The 20,613-nt window shown below is 42.1% G+C and overlaps 1 protein-coding gene across 3 annotated transcripts in view; it reads left to right on the forward strand.

The window, feature by feature from the left end:
* TULP4 (TUB like protein 4) overlaps positions 1-20,613 on the forward strand; it is a 224,868-nt gene that overhangs the window by 167,273 nt on the left and 36,982 nt on the right. For all 3 annotated transcript variants that reach the window (XM_059401351.1, XM_059401352.1, XM_059401353.1), the window contains exon 5: positions 19,496-19,676. In XM_059401351.1, coding sequence (XP_059257334.1) covers positions 19,496-19,676 — 181 coding nt within the window. The remainder of the gene's footprint in view (positions 1-19,495; positions 19,677-20,613) is intronic.

Below are 20,613 nucleotides of genomic sequence, written 5' to 3' on the forward strand. Positions count from 1 at the left end.
GACACACTAGATAGGGTTGCATTACCTGCTTCGTGCACTGTTGGCTTTGGCCACAGTTAGTAATGTTGCCTTACCTGTTGCTTAATTGTCTGTATATCGATCACAGGTTAATTCCTACCCCCCCCCCCACAGAAAAATATTAGAAATCTCCTCTGAATGAGTTTCATCACTTGGGAGGTGATTTTCTGGCACTGGTTTTCCCAGGGCCCTTGGCTCCCTGCCCCAGCCATGCTGACTCCCTGTGCCTTGGTTCCCTTCTTTCCCCTGGTGTGGAATCCTCCCCGATTTCTGCAATCACCTTGATTTTGTGGTCTGGTGGAACTCTTATCATGGTGGAACATTTCTTCCAGGTGTTGGAAATTTCAAGATGGTTGTATTTTTAGCTGGGACACCGCAACCCCTTTGCAACCTGTGCTTTCAGCTCTTTGGTATTTTCTTTTCTCTTTCTGAAAATCTTATTACTTAGATGTTGCCCTTCTAGATTGATGATCTGATTTTAATATCCTTTCTCTCCCAGTTTCTTTGCTTTGCTTGCTTATCCTATTTTCTGGGCAATATTCTAAGCTATATCTTCCAAATTCTTTGACTTTAAAAATTAGCACTATTTTTAATTTTTAAGAACTCTTTTTTGTTTTCTGATTGTGCTTTAAAAAAAACAACATTATTTGTGGAGGATGAAACAACATGAAGATATTAATTGGAATTTTTGTAGTATCTTTCTGTATTTTTCATTGTCTTTTTCCTTCAGATTCTTTCTGGCTTTGTTTTGGCTTCTTTTCTTCATATTAGATGCTTTTATCAGCTGTCTTGTGGGCACTGGTCATCTGCTCATATTTAAGAGATGGAGACCAAAAAATGACCTGGACACTGGGCAGTGGTGGCATTCTTTTTTTTTTTTAAGATTTTATTTATTTGACAGAGAGAGATCAAAGTAGGCAGAGAGGCAGTCAGAGAGAGAGAGAAGGAAGCAGGCTCCCTGCTGAGCAGAGAGCCCGATGTAGGGCTCGATCCCAGAAACCTGAGATCATGACCTGAGCCGAAGGCAGAGGCTTAACCCACTGAGCCACCCAGGCGCCCCCGGTGGTGGCATTCTTAACGGATGGGGCTTCGCTGTAGGGCGGCCACTGGACCTGTCCTTCCACATGTCCCTCATCTGGTGACTGAGGTGGGCTCGTTTCCGGCACCCAGTTGCCAAGCTTTCCCCATAGACCCCTGAGCTGTGTCTGTGTCCGTCCCCCGTCCTGGGCTTCTGTTCAGCAACTCGAGCAGGTCAGACAGATGCACACCTGTCCGCGTGCACAGGAGAGGATGTATGGGGGTTTGCCTGTTCATTTTCAGGACTTCCACCCAATCCTCCTGTCTTCTCCCCACCCTCACGTCCACTTTAGAAAGGTCTTTGGCTTTTGTGGCAGACATCAACATACTCCCTGTCTTCCTCCTTGCTGTAGGTTTGGGCTTCAGTTTGCTCGGGTCTGTTTGGCCACTTACCATGCATCTATTGCTTTCCAGTTTCCAGATGTTGGCTTCTCTGTCTGCTGGCTTCCTCTCTCCAGGTCTCTGTTAGAGTTTCCTGCACATTACTGTTAACTGAGAGTTTGGGAAGGTGTCCAGGCTATCACTTTCTAGTGACTCTCCATCACTTTCTAGCCTCTTCTCTGGGAAGAGAGAGTGTAGTGTGTAGGAGAGTGGAAGAGAGCGGAAGGGGAAGAAGAATTCTTCCTGCTCTCTCTTCCGCTCTCCTACACACTAGCCACAGTGGACTGCCTTGTTTCCTATATCCATATTTCTCTCCTACCTTTGCACATGCTATTCCTCCTGCCCTTGTCCATTGTCTGACCAGGGAAGTTCCACCTGTCCTTAAAGACTCAACCCAAACGTCACCTCTGTACAGTCTGCTGCCCTCCCATCTCCACACCCGGGCAGAGTTACAGTGAGTCTGGCTCTCTGGTACTGGTGTTCCAGGAGCGCCTCCTGGGTACCACGAACACATTTCGTAACATTTTCCACATTGTGTTGTAACTGTGGCTGTGTGTTTTCTTTCTTCCCATATGTGAGGGCAGGCACCACGCCTCATTCCTCCCTGTAGCTGGGACTCCTTGGGGCAGTAGTGTAGGCATGCAGTGAGTGAAGGAAGAATGCTTTCCTTGGAAGGGCCAGCTTCCCTCCTCTCCGTGCCTGGAGACCAAGTCCATGGCCTCGCCTCAGGAATTGCCATATTCCCTACCCATCCCCAAGTACCACACGCACACACGCACACACACACGTACATAAGAGAGATGCCTGGTTTACTCTGCATACCCTGTCCTGGGAGAACCCAGCGTTAGATTTTCATTCATTCTGTTTTATACAGAAAATACTATTTAATGCAGAAAAATCTAAATTTGGGGAGTTTTCCATATCTGCTAGTATCGGTATGGAGATTTCATTAGTTGTGACTGATTAGATTCAGGTACTTTTTGTTTTGTTTTCATTTTTCAGACTATATGGTTATTGCTCCTTTAGAAGGCAGTTTGAATGGGGATCCTAATGTCTGAATTCTTCCTGCTCAAATCCAAAAGCAGTTTCTGAATGTGAATCATTGTCAGTTTAACCCTAACCCATGGTATAGAAAATCCAGCTCAGTGAGAATTATTAGATATTAGGATACCCTGCCAAGAAAATACACGTGAGCTCCTTGGATGAAAGCCTTTGCAAGATGACATGTTCCTGTTTCTTGGCACAGGGCCCCTGCAGTGCTGCCTGAGGACAGCAGGATAGAATTGATGACATCTTCACAGACCACCTACCCTAAGACTTGTTTTCACCTGTTCTTCCTGCGTCATATCTGTCCTCTCTTTACCTCTCTCCAACAGTTCTTTACTCTATAGAAATGACAATTTTTATTTATCCTGAGCCAACAGACTTTTTCGCGTTACGATTGTGAAATGCTACTCTTTATCCAGTGTGCCTGTGACACAGATTCATGATGAACATCCTGGATTTACCCAAGAAGGAAACTTTAAGCCTCACTTCCTTTAATGAGGACACAAGTCAGTATTTTTTAAAAAATCATAAAGGCGAATGCTTATTGTTCATCAGCTTTGGAAGTACTGATAATTACTTCACAGAGTTTATCCAGATGATGAGAGATGCATGCCGTGATGAAATTATACAGCAGAGATGTTGTCTGATGATTATGAACTTAGAAAAGATATCAAGAACACAATCTCATACAGTAAAGGAAAGAGAACTAGACTTTTAAAAATACATTTTCTTCCCCCACTATGTAGATGGCCCCCTCTTAACAGTGGTTTGACTTATGATACTTTGACATTATGCTGGTGCAAAGGCGGAATGCATTTAAGTAGAAACCATCCTTCACATTTTGAATTTTGAATTTGAATCTCCTCCCCGGCTAGCGTGGCACTCTTGTGGTGCTGGGCAGAAGCTGCAGCTCCCAGTCCTCTGTGCAGTCATGGGGGTGAGCAGCCAGTATCCTTCTGGCCTCAGACAACCAGTCTGGTTTTCCCTTTCAGTACAGCATTGAATAAATTTCAGGAGAGATTCAACACTTCATTGTAAATTAAGCTTTGTGTTGGATGATTTTGCTCAGCTGTAGGGGCAGACCATCATGGGCTGAGCTGTGACAGTCAGTAGCTTAAGTGTATCGTAGGCATTTCCAGGTTAGGGTATTTTCAACTTATGATGGGTTCATGGAGATCTAACCCCATCATAAGTCAAGGAAGATCAGTAAGGCACAATCTATAAGGGAAAACTATGATTTCAACAGATACATACTATACCTGACCTTCAGTTACAATAAAGAACCAGCAGTTTCTCCTTCGGAATGTTCTGTTAGGAAAAAGATATTCATCACATGGTTGGAATATTTTAAGTATTTGCTGCAGGTGTTCTTAGTCCTAATGAAATACAGGTATACTCCTGTATACCTTATGTAGTAGATTCTAAGATGTAAGTGAACAGAATTTTTGGAATTATGATTATATTTTAATATCCATGTCAAGGAATCTTCCCTATTTAAAAGAATATTCAGGAGGTTCCTGGTTGGCTCAGTGGGTTAAGCATCTGCCTTCGGCTCAGGTCATAATTCCAGAGTCCTGGGATGAGCCTGGCTTCTGGCACCCTGCTCAGCGAGGAGCCTGCTTCTCCTCCCTCTGCTACTCCCCCTGCTTGTGCTCTCTCTTTCGCAAATAAATAAAATCTAAAAAAAAAAAAAAAAAAAAGTTTAAAGACTGTTCAGTAGAAATTCTCCTTGCTTAGAAGGCTGTTGTTTGGGGGGCACCTGAGTGGCTCAGTGGGTTAAGCCTCTGCCTTTGGCTCAGGTTATGATCTCAGGGTCCTGGGATCGAGCTCCACATCGGGCTCTCTGCTTGGCAGGGAGCCTGCTTCCTCCTCTCTCTCTCCACCTGCCTCTCTGCCTGCTTGTGATCTCTCTGCCGAATGAATTAATAAATAAAAATCTTTAATAATAAAAAAAAAACAGGTGGCTGTTTGGTGAGAAATGAGAATTCTTCACCTAGTATGGTTTTTTTGCTAAATGTCCAGACTTAGTTTTCCAGGACTAGAGGTAATATTTGTTTATAAACACTAAAACTTTTTAAAAGAAGGAGGTCTTGGGGTACCTGGGTGGCACAACCAGCTAAGCTTCCGACTCTTCATTTTGGTTCCAGTCATGATCTCGAGGTCATGAGATGAGCTCCACGTCAGGCCCCACACTTGGCAGGCAGTCTGCTGGAGATTCTGTCCCTCTGCCCCTCCCCGAGCTCGGGCTCATGATACCGCTCGCTCTCAAATAAATCTTTAAAAAAAAAAAAAAAGGTCTTAAGTAATTAAATAGACCTAATACTTCCTGAGGCACTTTAAACCATGATTTCAAATTAAGTAGAAGTCTGGGTCAGTGCATCTTAAACAAGCCCAAGGTAAGAGTTTCCGTTTTTCCAGTTTAGCACCTACAGGTATAAGTGGGGCGACATCTTCTCCTCCAGCCTCTGTTCTGCTGTGTTACTGCTTTGTTGTTTTTGTGTTCTTTGACCTAGGAAGAGGGAAGGTGTACTCTTTTTCCTTTGGGGCTCAAAGTGTAGGTCCCGAGGCTCTTCTCTGCAGCAGGAAGGAGGTTTTTCACAAAGCGTAGTCCCTCCTTAGCTGACATGTGGCATCCGCTGCTGTGACCAATGACCCTGAGTCCCGCAGTGTTTGTGCGCCACCTTTAAATCCTGCTGGTGCCGGGACAGGGACAGCAGTGAGAAAAATCACTGCAAATACCTGTCACACCTTTGCGGCATCTATGAAAGGAAAGCTGGCTTTATGTACATACCTTGCAAAAAATAGAACGTGTATTTCCCATTTGGAGTGGAGTCAAGTCAGGACTTGAGTGTTTAGGAGCAGAGTCATTAGAAGGGAGATTCCAGTGCAGTCTTTTTAATTTACTTAGTTCAAATAATTTAAAAACTAAAAATTTTACATCGTTTCTACACATCTTTTCAGAGCTATTGCTGAAAAAGAGACTATCTTAGATACTAATATACATCTAAAGCTTGAACACATTAATCAGTTACAAAAAGTAATTATTGATTTACTGTTTAAGTATAAGGTTATGATTGAAGTATCAGCCTAGAACTCAAGGAGATTTGCTAACTCTCCAGAAGTATTTAAGTGATAAATAATTCTGGAGGGTTTTTTAATTAGATAATTTTTAAACTGTGATTATTAAAAGATCAGTAGCACATCAAAAATAAATAAGGAACCCACAAAATATCCCCTTAAAAAATAAATAAGGAACCCATAAAAATAAATAAGGAACCAACCCAAATTGCCACATTTGCCTTTTTAGCCTTTTATTCTTTGTTTAAATTTGCTATACGTAAAGTAAATCCCCAGTAGCATGGCTTATTTCATTATAAACCTCTTCGGAACGTGGCATTTCCTTTCATAACTCTACAGGCTGTGCTGACACCGCCTGTTTACTTCAAAGAAGGCTCTTGTCAGATTGAAGCAAATAACTTGTCTGGTACTTAGATTAGCCCTTGGCTGTAGAGGAGGACATCTGCTGCATCCGAGGAGATGGAGTTTGTTCTGAAGCTTTTCTTCATCTTACACTGTAACACGGAAACAGCTTACAGAGGAAACTTTCCAAAGTCATGTAAATCTTTGTTTCTCAGCTGAAAAAGTAGTGTTGCCACCACAGTTTTTTTAAATAAAAAGTAAATGGCTGATATTTGACAAAACATGTAATGACTACCTCATAGATGAGGGCAACTCTTTGACAGAATAAAACCTAGCAAAACCAAATTTAAAAGAATCACAGTATACTCTTTACAAGGAGTTTTTTATTCACTTGAGAAAATATTTACCTTTGCTGGCTCATCAAGTGCTGGTGTTTGGAGTGACTCCTCTGACTGACTGCCCCCTGGTTTTTAGTCTGGTCTTTTAAGGTGGTAAGTATAAGTAATTCTAAGTAATATATAGTATTACTAAACATATAGTAGTATTACATTACATTACTGTATATATATCTCTCTCTCTTACATATATTACTATATGTAGTATATCATATACTATATATTATAGTATCATGTAATTATAAATAATATATGGTATCATAAGTAATATATAGTAATTATAAGTGCCGCTATCAGTTTTAGCTTCACTGGAAAGACTTGAAAGCCATTGTGCTCAACACAGCCCAACAAAAAAGAAATGTGCAGAGCTTTCTCACATAAGCTCTTTTACTCAAATTATTCATCATTTTTAATATCCACCAACTCACTAGAATGACCCCTCAGTGATCCATTCCAATGCTAAAGACCCACAGTCATGAGAGAACTGTAAGTAGGTTAAAGGACCTGTGGAATAGAGCTCCTATCTAGCAGTTTGTGGGAACAACTTTGAAGTCAGATTTAGATGAAACCGTTGGAAAAAGTGATTTTCTTCCTTGCTTCCCCATTAGATTTTCTCATGACTTTTCGGTAGTGTGTGTACTGCAAAAGGGAAGCCCATTTTATTTTAAGCCTTAAACGGAACATATATAGGAATGGTTTTTGCCAAAATAGGCAGGGAGGATGTGAACAACAAAGAAAATAATAGAAACATACTTAAGAAGAGAAGTCAGGAGACAGCCTCCCACCCTTTGTGGCTATCTTAATGCAACTCACTGTTGACACTGTTTAGTTTTTTTTAGATGTTTCTTTTTTCTTATGCTGGAAGTTCTGTTGAGCTCTTCATAGGAGAAAATAGAGAAATCTTTCTTTATCAAAAACAGGTGCAGATACTATGTTTATACTTTTTTTGTCAATGCTGTTTTATTTGACAACGGTAATTAAGCTGCTTAACAATTAAATTGTTCTTTATTATCTCTAGGCTTGGATCATTGATGAATCGCTATATAGAATACTCAGTATAGACAAATTATAAAATACATTAAATAAAATTTTTCTTGAAATTTACATTGAACAGTTTAGTTTAAGAATGAAAGATGGAGGGATGTCTGGGTGGCTCAGTCAGTAAAGTGTCTGACTTCAGCTCAGGTCATGATCCTGGGGTCCTGAGATCAAGTCCGGCATTGGGCTCCCTGCTTAGCAGGGAGCCTGTTTGTCCCTTTGCCTGCCATTTCCCCTGCTTGTGCACTCTCTCTCCAACAAATAAATAAAATCTTAAAAAAAAAAGTGAAAGATGGGAAGCAATTATTCATATACATGGATTATTAAGTGTGTCTTCTGAAAGAGTATGTTGGGCAGGAGCAACATCAGTAATGGGTTTGAATAGCAGCCCTGGACCCTCCTTCCCCAAACAGACACAACAAATCAAGAATACACCAACCAATTCCCTTTGTGAGAAATCCAAAAACTAGTTGAAAGGCTCCTGCGCCCCCAAGGTGAGTGTGAAACCAGCCACGGCAAAGCTGGTAGGAAAATTCAAAATACCATCTTGCCATAATCACTACCCCTGGCAAAATGCAATTTGATCGGAAGATAACCCCCAGCCCCCAGCTTCTCCCCAGGAAGAAAAGGAAAGAACTGAATCATATGTCTAACATTGTGATTTTTTTCTGGGCATGGCTGAAGCACTGGCTTCTGTCTCACCCACCTCAGAGGGCTAACAGGATGCGTGGGGGCCACTGAGAACTAAGATAGTGATTTGAATTAGTGAGGCAGTACTCACAAGAGTCCCTCCCCCTCATCCAGTGCAGAGTGAACAAGAGAGGAAAATAAAGACAAAAGGACTATGATACTGGCATAATACAATTAACAAGATTACAATAATAAATTCTTTCCTATCAATAATTACTTTAAATGTAAATGGATTAAACTCCCCAGTAAAAGGACATGAAGTAGAAGTAGTTGAATGGATTAACAAAAAAACAAGGTCCAACCCTATGTTGCCTACAGGATGCTCTTTAGATTTAAGGTCAGATGTATGCTAAAAGTAAAAGGATGGAAAAAGATAACTCCATGCAAATGTTAGCCAAAAGAGAGCAGGGGTGACCGTATTTATAGCACACAAAATGGACTTTAAGTCAGAAACTGTCACAAGGGACAAAGAAAGACATTATATAATGGGAAAAAGGTCAGTTTGCCTGGAAGATAGAACAATTATAAATATATGTGCATGTCAAATCAGAAAACCTAAATACATAAAACCCTGAATATGTAAAGCAAACATTGATAGAACTGTGAAAAGAGAAATGAACTGCAATATACATAGTAATGGTAGGAGACTTCACTATTCCACTTGTAGTACCAGTTAGTATATCCAGACAGAAAATCTGTAAAGAAGCAGTGGACTTCAACAACACTATAAACCAAGTGGGCCTAATATCTACATAGAACATATTACCCCATAGAAGCAGAATATACTTTCTTCTGAAGAACACAAGAAACATTCTCCAGGATAGTTCAGGGGTCAGATCACAAAATGAGTCTTAACAAATTTAAGAAAACTGAAATTGCATCAAGTATCCTTTCAAGTCACAGTGGAATGAAACTAGAAATGAATAGAAGTAATCCTGGAAAATTCACAAATAAGTGAAAATTTAAGAATACACCCTTGAGGGACACCTGGGTGGCTCAGTTGGTTAAGCAGCTGCCTTGGGCTCAGGTCATGATCCCAGCATCCTAGGATCGAGTCCCACATCGGGCTCCTTGCTCGGCTGGGAGCCTGCTTCTCCCTTTGCCTCTGCCTGCCATTCTGTCTGCCGGTGCTCGCTCTCTCCCTCTCTCTCTCTCTGATAAATAAAATCTTTAAAAAAATTAAAAAAAAAAAAAAGAATACACCCTTGATTAACCAAATGAGCCAATGAAGAAATCAAAAGGGAAATTAGAAAATACCTTGAAACTAATGAAAATAAAAACACAACATGCCAGAACTTGCAGGATGTAGCAAAAGTTGTACAAAGAGGGAAGTTTATAGAAACAAATAGTTTATAGTAATAAATATTGACTAAGAAGGAAGATCTCAAACAATCTAACTTTATACCTCAAGGAACTAGAAAAAGGAGAACAAACTTAGCTCAAGTTAGCAGAAGGAAAGGGATACTAAGATTTAGAGCAAAGATAAAATGAAATGGAAAATAGAAAAGCAATAGAAAAAATGAAACTAAGAGTTGATTTCTTTTTTTGAAGACCAACAAAATTGACAAAATTAAGTAAAAAAAAAAAAAGATGACTCAAGTAAAATCAGAAATTATTTGGCTGGGTCAGTCAGTAGAACATACGACCCTTGATCTCTGGGTTTTAAGTTCGAGCCACACATTAGGTATAGAGATTCCTTAAAAACGAAAACTTTACAAAAGGAAGAAGAAAGAGGAGATGTTGCAAATAATGTCACAGAAATAAAAAAGGATCGTTAGGGACTACTAAGAACAATTCCATGCCAACAAATTGGATAACCTAGAAGAGATGTATAAATTCCTGGAAACATACAACTTATCAAGACTGAATCATGAAGAAATAGAAAATCTGAGCAGACTTCTAACTAGCAATAAGATTGAATCAGTAATCAAAAATCTCACAAGAAAGAAAATGCCAGGACCAGATGGCTTAATTGGTGAATTCTGCCAAACATTTAAAGAATTAACACCATTCTTTCTCTCTCTTCCAAAAACTTGAAGAGCAGGGAACACTTCCAAACTTATTTTAAGTGGCTAGCATTACCCTGATACCAAAGCTTGACAAAGACACCATAAGAAAAGAAAATTACAGACCAATATCCCTGATGAATGTAGATGCAAAAATCCTCAACAGAATACTAGTAAACTGAATTAAGCAGCAAGTTAAAAGGATCATATGCACTAATCAAGTGGGATTTATTCCTGGTAGGCAAGCATGATCAACATATGAAAACCAACTAATGTGATACACCATAATAACAGAACATAGGATAAGAATCATATGATCCCCCTCAAAGATGCAGAAAAAAACATTTGACAAAATTTAACGCCTTGTGTAAAGAAAAAAACCTAAACAAACTAGGAATAGAAGGAAACTACTTTAACATAATAAAGGCATATATGAAGGTCCCACAGTTAATACCAGTTTTAGCTCTGGGATCAAGAACAAGACAAGGATGACCACTCTCCATCTCTATTCAGCATAGTACTAGGAATTTTAGAGCAATTGGGCAAGAAGAAGAAATAAAAGACATTTAAATAGGAAAGGAAAAAGTAAAACTCTTTACAGATAATACAATCTTATAGATAGAAACCCTTGAAGAGTACACACCCACCCACACACAACCCATTAGAATAAACAAATTCAATATGGGCACCTGGGTTGCTCAAGCATCTGCCTTTGGCTCAGGTCATGATCTCAGGGTCCGGGGATCAAGCCCCACATCGGGCTCCCTGCTCAGCAGGAAGCCTGCTTCTCCCTCTCCCACTCTCCCCGCTTGTGTTCCCTCTCTTGCTGCCTTTCTCTCTGTCAAAATAAATAAACAAAATCTTAAAAAAATAATAAACGCAATAAAGTTGCAAGATCAAAATCAATACACAGAAATCAGTTGCATTTTTATATACTGGCAATGAACTGTTTGAAAATAAAATGAGGAAAACAATCCCTATGTGCAATAGCATTAGAAGAATAAATGAATAAATCTAACCAAGGAGGTGAAAGGCTTGTATAGTGAAAACTAAACACTAATGAAAGAAATTAAAGAAGACACAAATAAATGGGAAACATACCATGTTCATGGACTGAAGACTTAATATTGTTAAAATGTCTATACTACATGAAACGATCCACAGATTCAGTGCATACAAAAATCCCAGTGGAATTTTTTACAGAGATAGAAAAAACAATCCTAAAATTCAAAAGGAACCAAAAGGAACCTGGAATAGCCAAAAGAGTTTTGAGAAGACCAAGGCTGGAGTAGTCACACTTCCCAATTTCAAAATACAGTATGGACCTACATGAACAAAACTGTGTGGTATTGGCATAAATACAAGCATTGAGACCAGTGGAACAGAATAAAGAACCCAGAGATGAACCAATGCATATATTGTCAACTGTGTTCCATCAAGGCTGCCAAGAATATACAATAAGGAAATGATAGTTGTCAACATATGGCTCTAGAATGACTATATTCATATGCAAAAGAATGAAATTGAATCCTTGTCTTAAAGCATATACAAAACTCAGAATGGATAAAGATTTAAACTCAAGATCTGAAACTGTAAAACTCCTAGAAGAAAGCATTGGGAAACTTTATTGGGAAGCATTATTCAGAGTAGCCAAAATGGGGAAACAGCCTAAATGTCCATCAGTGAATGAAAGGATAAAGAAAATGTGTTTGACACACACACATGCACATATATGTATACATACACATATATACAGACAATGGAATATTATTCATCCGTTAAAAGAAGGGCTGAATAATACTTGGATAAACCTTGAGGTCATTATGCAAAGTGAATATTCCAGTCACTGAAGGGCAAATACCTCATGACCTCACTTAAATGAGGTATCTAAAATAGACTCAAAGAAGCAGGAGTAGAATGATGGTTGCCTAGGGCTGGCGGGGGAGGGGAAAACAGGAAGTTGCTGTTCAGTGGGTGTAAAGTTTTAGTTACGCAAGGTGATCAAGTTCTAGAGGTTTGCGGGGTAACATTGAGCCTGTACTTAACAATACTGTATTGTAAACTTAAAAAGTTAATGGTATACATCTCATGTTAAGTTTTCTTACCACTGTAATATATTGAGGGTCTAAATTTATTTTCAAGTCAGTTTCTTGTTCATGTACTGTTATAACTTCTTCATAAGCCCTTATTAATACCATAGCCCGTTGGTGGCTGTGGTTTGATGCAGAGCCCCTGTATGAATGCCAGTGTCTGTTCAGATGGCTGAACTTCAGAATTAAGCTTCCCAGGGTTCCCTGTAGCACTCCTGAACCACAAATCCATTGCGGCTCCGGACAACCCTACCCTTGGCATTGAGTATATCCTTCTGTCATGTTGAGGAGAGGTGATGTGTGTGCCGTTAGCAGTGGTGTTCTCCTGATTACATTCTAGGCAGGCCCCACTGAGCCCTCTCCTTAACTAGGCCTCAACCTTGGCCTGTGAAACTGGATTCTCATCACAAATTATTTCATACACACACACATGCACACACACAGTCTAAGGGACTTGAACAAACACTAGCATAGTTTCTGTCAACACAAACTATGTCACTGAAGACGACAACTCCAGCCCCGTTAAAAAGAATCTCCTGTTTGTTCCAGATAGCACCTGACACTAGTGCCCCTATAACCCAGACTCTGTGGGTGTGTAGGACCCTAACTTCAGGAAGCACCAGGTAGCGAGCCCAGGTGGCCCAGTCACACTGACAAACCAACCCCTCCTTCCACGTCTCTGTTTCTGCTTCTGATTCCGCTCAACAGCACCCCCTGCCGGCCCTCATTCTTGCTTTAAAATGCCGTCACCCCTGTCTTGATAGAAGTTGAGTTCAGTTCACGATGGACTCTCTTCCTTATGGCAGTAGTTCCTACTGGTTAAAATCTGTTCTTACCTCCTTAGTTTCTAGTTTTGTTTAGCTTTGACACCAGTAACAGGCGCTGTTAGGTCAGCTCCTGTCACCGTGTACCCCAAGCGGCTACGGGTGAGCCAGAGACACTTACTCTCCTCAGAGTCATTTCAGAAGTCACTTCATCTTAGCTCTCCTGTTGAAGAAGTTTATTAGTAGCCACGGGAAGAAATTACTGTTTTCATGTACTAAGAAATATATTTAGGGTTTTTTTTTTTTTTTTTAAGCTTGGAACATTTTAAAACAGGAAAGGATCTGAGAGCCCATTTAATAAAACTTTTTTAGCTGACAGAGGAAACCAGCATTCAGGGAGGTAAATGATGAATTCAAAGTTACATAAGTAGTTCGGGATGAAAATAAAACCAGATACCTGGCCAGCTGACTCCCAGTACTGAGTCCTTTGCAAATGAAAGCATGTTTCCCCCAACAGAGTCAGACTGTCTAACCAAACAGGGCTAAGCAGATACCAGTGTCACTTAGCATCTCCTTCCCAAATTAAAGGTACATATTTACCCGCCAAGGACCGTGTGATGGTGAGTGCCTGCAGTAGGCATTTTCACCTACTCTAAAGATCTGCTATAGAGCTGTATTCCTGGAACATTTTTTCTACCTCATTCAGTGCATACTTAAATATATATATATATATATATTTTTTTTTTTTTTTTAAAGATTTTATTTGTTTATTTGACAGGCAGAGATCACAAGTAGGCAGAGAGGCAGGCAGAGAGAGAGAGGAGGAAGCAGGCCCCCTGCTGAGCAGAGAGCCTGATGCGGGACTCGATCCCAGGACCCTGGGATCATGACCTGAGCCGAAGGCAGAGGCTTTAACCCACTGAGCCACCCAGGCGCCCCTATATATATACATATATTTAAGATTTTATTTATTTGCTTAAGAGAGATAGAGCACAAGAGGGGTGAGGGGCAGAGGGAGAAGCAGGCTCTCCGCTGAGCATGGAGCCTAATGCAGGGCTCAACCCAAGGACCCTGGGCTCATAACCCGAGCTGAAGGCAGACACTTAACCAACTGAGCCACCCAGGCATCCCTTAGAAATATATTTTAATAGTATATTCACGTAGTTGAAAGTTATAAATGTTCAAAAGGTTATCTGATGAAAATCCCCTTTCCTCTACTATCCCCAGGCCACCCAGTTCTGTTCCCCAGAGGTACTGGCTTCTCTATTTACTATGTATCCCTCTGGAGATATCCTAGTTAAACGTGTGTTTTAATTAGTCTTACACTCAGACTGTTCCCTTCCACCACCAGAAACCACGTGTGGGCATCTTAGAAGAGTGAATAAACTTAAAAAGGGAGTCTGAAAGATAATGGGGAAGAATGTTCTAGCAACAAGAGTTATTTAACATTAAAATTGATCCCTGAGACCAAGTATTTCCTTCTCTGAAACTCTTTAAACAGGATAGTGTGTCATCTTTATGAGGTAATTTGTAAGTGGTTATTCTCCAGTGAAACCATGAAATAACCAAAATTACATGTTTAGCGCAAGGATACAAATTTTTTATTGTAGATATTTTTGGTGAGATTTCTTTCCCATGTTTATCAGAATAAGTGTGTTTTACAAATGATGACTGGGGCGCCTGGGTGGCTCAGTTGGTTTAGCGTCCCACTCCTGATTCTGGCTTGGGTCATGAGCTCAGGGTTGTGGAATCAAGCCTGGTGTCCAGCCCTGTGTTGGGCATAGAATCTGCTTAAGATTCTTACTCTCCCTCTCTCTTTGCCCCTCCCCACCAACTCTCTCCCACTTCCCCCTTTAAAAAAAAAATGATTGCTATAGTCAGCTGTGAAATTACATTTCATCCTTTTTATTTAAACCAGGAAATACTCTGTTAACCGGTTGATGAATTCTGTCATTTACAACAGTTTGATTTCAGTGACTCTGTGTGTCTTTAGTTTAAAAATATTCAAATCTAGCCTTTAAAGCATTTGAAAACTAGTGCTCTGAAACTCCCAACAGAGAGGTCTTTCAAAAATAAAGTTCTACTTCATTGGCATCTCTGAACAGAAGATCCTTCTAGAGAGCAAAGGGACATCATGGTATGTTTGTTCCTCTCTACATCATGGCATCTTTAGACATTTGCCAGCAGTGGGGCTGAGGTTACTAGGAGGAGCATATAATCACTTTGTTATCTGCTCCCCTAGCTGAAAAGACAAAAGCAAAATACATAGACAAAAACGTTAGCTCCTTCTGGAACTAGTCCCCATGGCTGATAGTTAAACTCTACTACAAAAAAGGTGAAGATTTATAGAAGCATGTATTTTTATAGTTGGAATTTCCCAATATGGTCTGTCTGTATTCAAAAATGTAGATGAATACTAGTCTTCAAAAATAAAAGTACTGGTGAGATACTATCACTGGTTCCAAACGTAAATGTTCTGAACGATTTTACATTTTCTTCTTATACCACCTTTGGCTCATGGTTTGGCTCATTTTAAATTACTGGTATTAATTCTGTTACATTTTTAAATAATTACATCTAAAAATTGTTTAGAATGGAGTACACTGATATTGAACGCTGCCTGCAATGAGGGACAGTCATTGAATGGGTGGCCTGAGGGCCCGCAGCTTTCCACCAGCCTGTTTGGTTCTCAGTGTATGCAGGACAGAGGGCGTGTTGTCTCAGCCCCATGTGAAGCCTGCAATCCAATAGAGAAGACAGCAGGAAAAATAGGAGACAGAAATTTACTTCATCCATTATTGGAAGTATTTTGGAGGCCAGTTTTATAGGAAGATTTGGACATTGGTTTATAGTTTAAAAAAGAAAGAAGCTTTTGCTTCATTTGCAGGAAGACTTAGGACAAAGGCTGAAGTTTGGGCACAAATACATTTACTAGTAGTCCCTAAGGATCTGCTTGTGACAGGCAGCATGTGACAACTTGGGGTGCAGGCCTGCCCTTGAGAAGCTCGCAGATTAATGGGAAAGATAGGTGTGTGAAAACACAGCAAAGTTGAGAGTAGCGAGGAGCTCAGGTTAAAGTGAGAATAATCCCCCCCCCCAAAAATGTGAGGATAATTCTGTATGGTGGGTCCCCAAAGCCTTCATGCATGATGTCTGAGCCCCTTTCTGTACCAGACACCGTACTGGACATTGGAGATAAAACACAAGGCACAGTTTTGCTTTGCTGTAAGAAGACCTGGTTCTGTGTGTGGGCAGGGAGGGGGGTGGGGGGTGTTGCTGGGGAAACGATAAAGTCCTGAGTTTCATCTGGGAACATGTTGATTCTGAAGGGCCTTTGGCACATCCAGGGGTAGATGACAGGTAAGAAATATCCGATGTGGGAGTCTGGAGCGTAGGGAAGAGACCTGAGCAGAGAGACAGCCGAGGGCCAAGCTTAGAAGAGACAGAGCTGGGAAGGAGGAGCCGGCACCAGCCCTTCGGGAGCTCCAGAATGCGGGAGTAGAAGCAGAGATTGATGCATGTGCCTATTTGTGTATCATTATTATTAGACTTTTCTTTCTTGTTCTCTTAAAGTCCTTTGTGTGCATAGGCTTTGTCTCATTGGAAGTGATTAGGCAGGAAAAGAACTTGGAACAGAGGAGATTTTTTTAAATCTGATTTCATGTTGTATCAGTGTACTTCAGTTATCTGTGACATACTTGTTCCCAAACAGAGTAACTTCCTCCATCATTGCTTGACAGCTAGACTGCTGGTGCTGCTTTTTTCCTTCCTCCTGATCTTAATAATGCATTATCTTCCCAGGAGAGCTGTAGCTGGGATTGATTCATGGTGGAGAATTTGGGGGCTGGCTTTCGTGTAATGTTGAACCCTGATGCCTCACTAAATCACCCATCCTTTATCCAGAAATTAGCTGTCTGTTCTATTGTCTGGTATCCGTTCTTCTCTAAAATGGAAAAATATGAGCGTTACTCAACAGATAGTTCCATACAGAAGCATTTCTTCCCTCCCTTCATAGATTGTTACCGCCACGTGCCATCGACTGGGATAGGCCCCGGGGAGGTAGTAGTGAGCGGAGCGCACATAGGCCATGTATAGGCCATGTCCCAAAAAGGTTACAGGCTAGCGGAGAAGTCAGACAGAAACCAAATGATGGCACAGTGAAGTACGAGAACGGTGGGGATCGCACCGGTGGAAGACTGTAGAGTAGTGTGGCCCTGTAGCAGGAGGGGTTGGAAGTGGTTTGGGATTGATACATACCATCAATCCGGAGTACTTGGGAAGAGTAACTGTCGGCTGTGGCCTGCTCGTGTGCTGTCTTTATAGGAAATGGCCATTGTAAATGATAAAATAACCCCTTCACCCAGCACGAAGGTACATGACTGCTCTTCAAAACACACTTGAGCAATGAGGGAGAATGTGGGAAGAGGGACAGAAACAGCCTGCTTCCTGGGGACATCACCCGTGACACTGGCCTTAGAGAGAGGCTGCCACATGTCTTTTCCTTCTGAAATGTATAAATTAGGGGCACCTGGGGGCCTCAGTCAGTGAAGCGTCGGCCTTTGGCTCAGGGCATGATCTCAGGGTCCTGGGACTGAGTCCCGCATCGGGCTCCCTGCTCAGCCGGGATGCTGCTCTCCGCCCTGCCACCTCTCAAATAAATAAATAATATCTTTAAAAAAAAAATGTATACATTGTACATTTTGGTTGAAGTTACGAGAAGTCCTGGCCCGTTTTTATCCCCAGTGAAAACCTCCTGGTGAGCTCATTCAGCGCCACCTCCTGCTTTAGCACACCGGACCCGCAGCCCCGGTGCCCCGTCCCTCTGTGTCAGTGCCTTGGGAGGTCTCTGTGACATGCTGGCCATTGCTTCCTTTCTCCACTGGCAGCCAGAGATTGATCGTCTTCTAAAAGGTTCCATTGTGTTCCTAGTAGTTTGTGGTTTGTGTGTTTCTTTAAGATGAGTGTAGTAACAGATTCCTCACTGCCTCTGCAGAAAACGGATTTAGTCTTTTTTGTTTTTGTTTTTTTAGTTTTCAGTCATTGAAATGTAGACCTGTTTAAAGAAATATTTGATGGACAGTGTATTCTAAAACAGTTCAGTGAATTCTGTGAGCTTTTTACTACTTAAATATAACTTCCGTTGCAGTTGATCTGTCTTAATCATCAGGATTTATGTCCTAAAAAAATGCCTTTTGATGGTCACTGACTTTACTTCATTTAACAAGAAGTACTGTTAAGTGGTCTCTGTGTCCAAAGCTGTTAGGTACCAGGGGGACAGCCGTAGACAGTCTTTGCCTCCAAAGAGCTTAGTGACAAAATGTTAACAGCAAAAAGGGGCAGGGACCTAACAAGCCCCTTTCCCTGTGTGTAAATCCTGGTCTTTGCAGTAGGATAGCCCACTTAACGGCCTTGTCAGCTGCCCTGACTGCTCAGGCTGTTTCTGCATCTGTAAAATGGAGAGGATTTGCATGCCTTTGACAGTCATTGCTGACAGATGCGCAGATCTCAGGAAACACAAAAGATGTAACGTTTTAAATGCCAACGGGTACAGAAGCTACAGAGCCCACCACCCAAGGCAGAAGAGAACATGGTGTATTCTCTACAAGATCCTGCTTGCCATGTTGCCAAGGTTCCCCTTGGTTCATCCCGTTAATGTCATCCGTGCATGAACCAGCAAGAGGACACAACTCCTGTCGGGGGCTTCTAGAAGCTGTGAGGCGCTCCTCTGCTGACCTGATGGGGGGCTGGGGGTAACCCTTTCTTGGCCCTGCCTCTGCTTTAACTCTGGCCACGGCATGTTTCTGAGCATGTGCTCCAGGGCCAGGTGAAGTGAGGGGAATTCTGGGTGGCAGCACTCCGCACACTGAGGTGTCAGCCTAGCTGAGCTCCATATCGACAGTGCTAGAACTTAACTCCCAGAACTGTTTTGACAATACACAAGGTAAAGCCCTTAGTGTAGTGCTAAGCATGAAGTGAACACTCAGTGACTGCGTTAATACTGTTAGTACATTATAACATTAATTACTAATTAATACATTAAAACTGATATTATTCTTAGTTAAATAGAACATTAGACAAACGATTTCAGGAGTATCATCTTTCCAAGTGTGGTTAGATCAGCTGCTTATGTAACCAAATTTATTTTCTCTTTTGTCAGACTGAAAGCTGAAGTGTTTCTTCTAAATTTGGGAAATCCTTTCCGAACCTTTGCTGCTGCTTTTTTTTTTTTCCCCAAGAAAAATAAATACCATCTTCTTAACCCTTGTTCTCCAACCAGAAAACCCAAGCATGCAAACAAAAACAACCCACAAGCAGTGAGGCAGTGATTTTGCTGCTTTTGTTTGTACATGTCCCCACAGTATGACAGATGTGTTTCTTTTGCCATCAGTCACATTAAAGTGCTAGAAGACTAAAATTCTTGCAATAATAACCAGCTAAGTTTCTGGTGAACTGCTCGGTTATCTCAGTCCCAAATACATTTTGTCCTTCTGAACAAGTTGGGGTGACGAGGTTTGCCAGGACCGCAGCCCATCTGCGCGTCCGTCAGGGGTGCCGGTCCTTGCTTGCAGGTGCTGTTCGGCACGGCTGACGGGCAGGTGATCGTCATGGACTGCCATGGCAGGATGCTGGCCCACGTCCTCCTGCACGAGTCTGACGGCATCCTCAGCATGTCCTGGAACTACCCCGCCTTCCTGGTGGAGGACAGCAGCGAGAGCGACACCGACTCGGACGACTACTCCCCGCCCCAAGGTAGCCGCGGGGGCCGGGGCGGGGGAGCACACGCACAGCACCCTCACCTCTGGGAAGGGCTCTGGGGTCGCGCAGCACATGTGGGGAGCATCTGGGCCTTGACTTGGCGGCCTCCCCTCTGCCTTCCCTTTTCCCCCGAGTCTCTGCGCAGGCTGAGGAGACTCCATGGGCTTAGGTTTCACTAGACGTGCCGTGACCCTGCCCCTGTCCCTAGGGTGTTGTGCGGCTTTGCTGCTCAGCGGGACGCCAGAGAGCTGGGATGAGAACTGCTGTGCTGTTACTGCAGCTTTGTCTGTGGTGTCCCACGTCCCAGTGTCCTTAAAGCCCACAGCTTCAGCTGTGCAAGGAAGGATTAGTTCTGCCGGGATGCAGACCAGGATGCTGGGCTGCTCTCTGTGTCCCGTCTTTTTTATTTTGGGGGAAACTTCCTTTTCTCAGCTTGGAAGAACTTGTCTTCCCCTCATAAACCTCACAGTGGAGTTAGACCGGACCCATTGGCATCCAGTTTTTTAATCTGGAGCGGCAGGGAAACGTTTTAGGCCTTTGGGGTAATTTCAGAATCCAGCCTCCTTCGCCTTTGCAGTGTCTTTTATCCCTCAAATGTGTAAGAGCTCCCCCCAACACACGCCAACACACACATCCACACAAAAGCAGAAGAAGCTGTTAGCGTCCAGGCTGGCCATCATCTACAGTAGCATTCAGCACTGGCCTACTTGCAGATTTGGCTCTTCCCCAGGACTCCGCCCTCTTTTTTTAAGGTAAAATATATTATGAATTGTGGCAGACTAGACGTGGCCAGACTCCTCCAGGACTTCACCCTCAGCCTGGACAGCCGCGTCCACGCTGCTTGCTGAGCGCCCATGATGGCCGGGACAGTTTCTCCCTTTCCTGTGACCGGGGGCATATTCATCCTGTGAGGGGCTGGTCTCGAGACTAT

The sequence above is a fragment of the Mustela nigripes genome, chromosome 5, assembly GCF_022355385.1.
Source record: "Mustela nigripes isolate SB6536 chromosome 5, MUSNIG.SB6536, whole genome shotgun sequence".
Taxonomy (NCBI): domain Eukaryota; kingdom Metazoa; phylum Chordata; class Mammalia; order Carnivora; family Mustelidae; genus Mustela; species Mustela nigripes.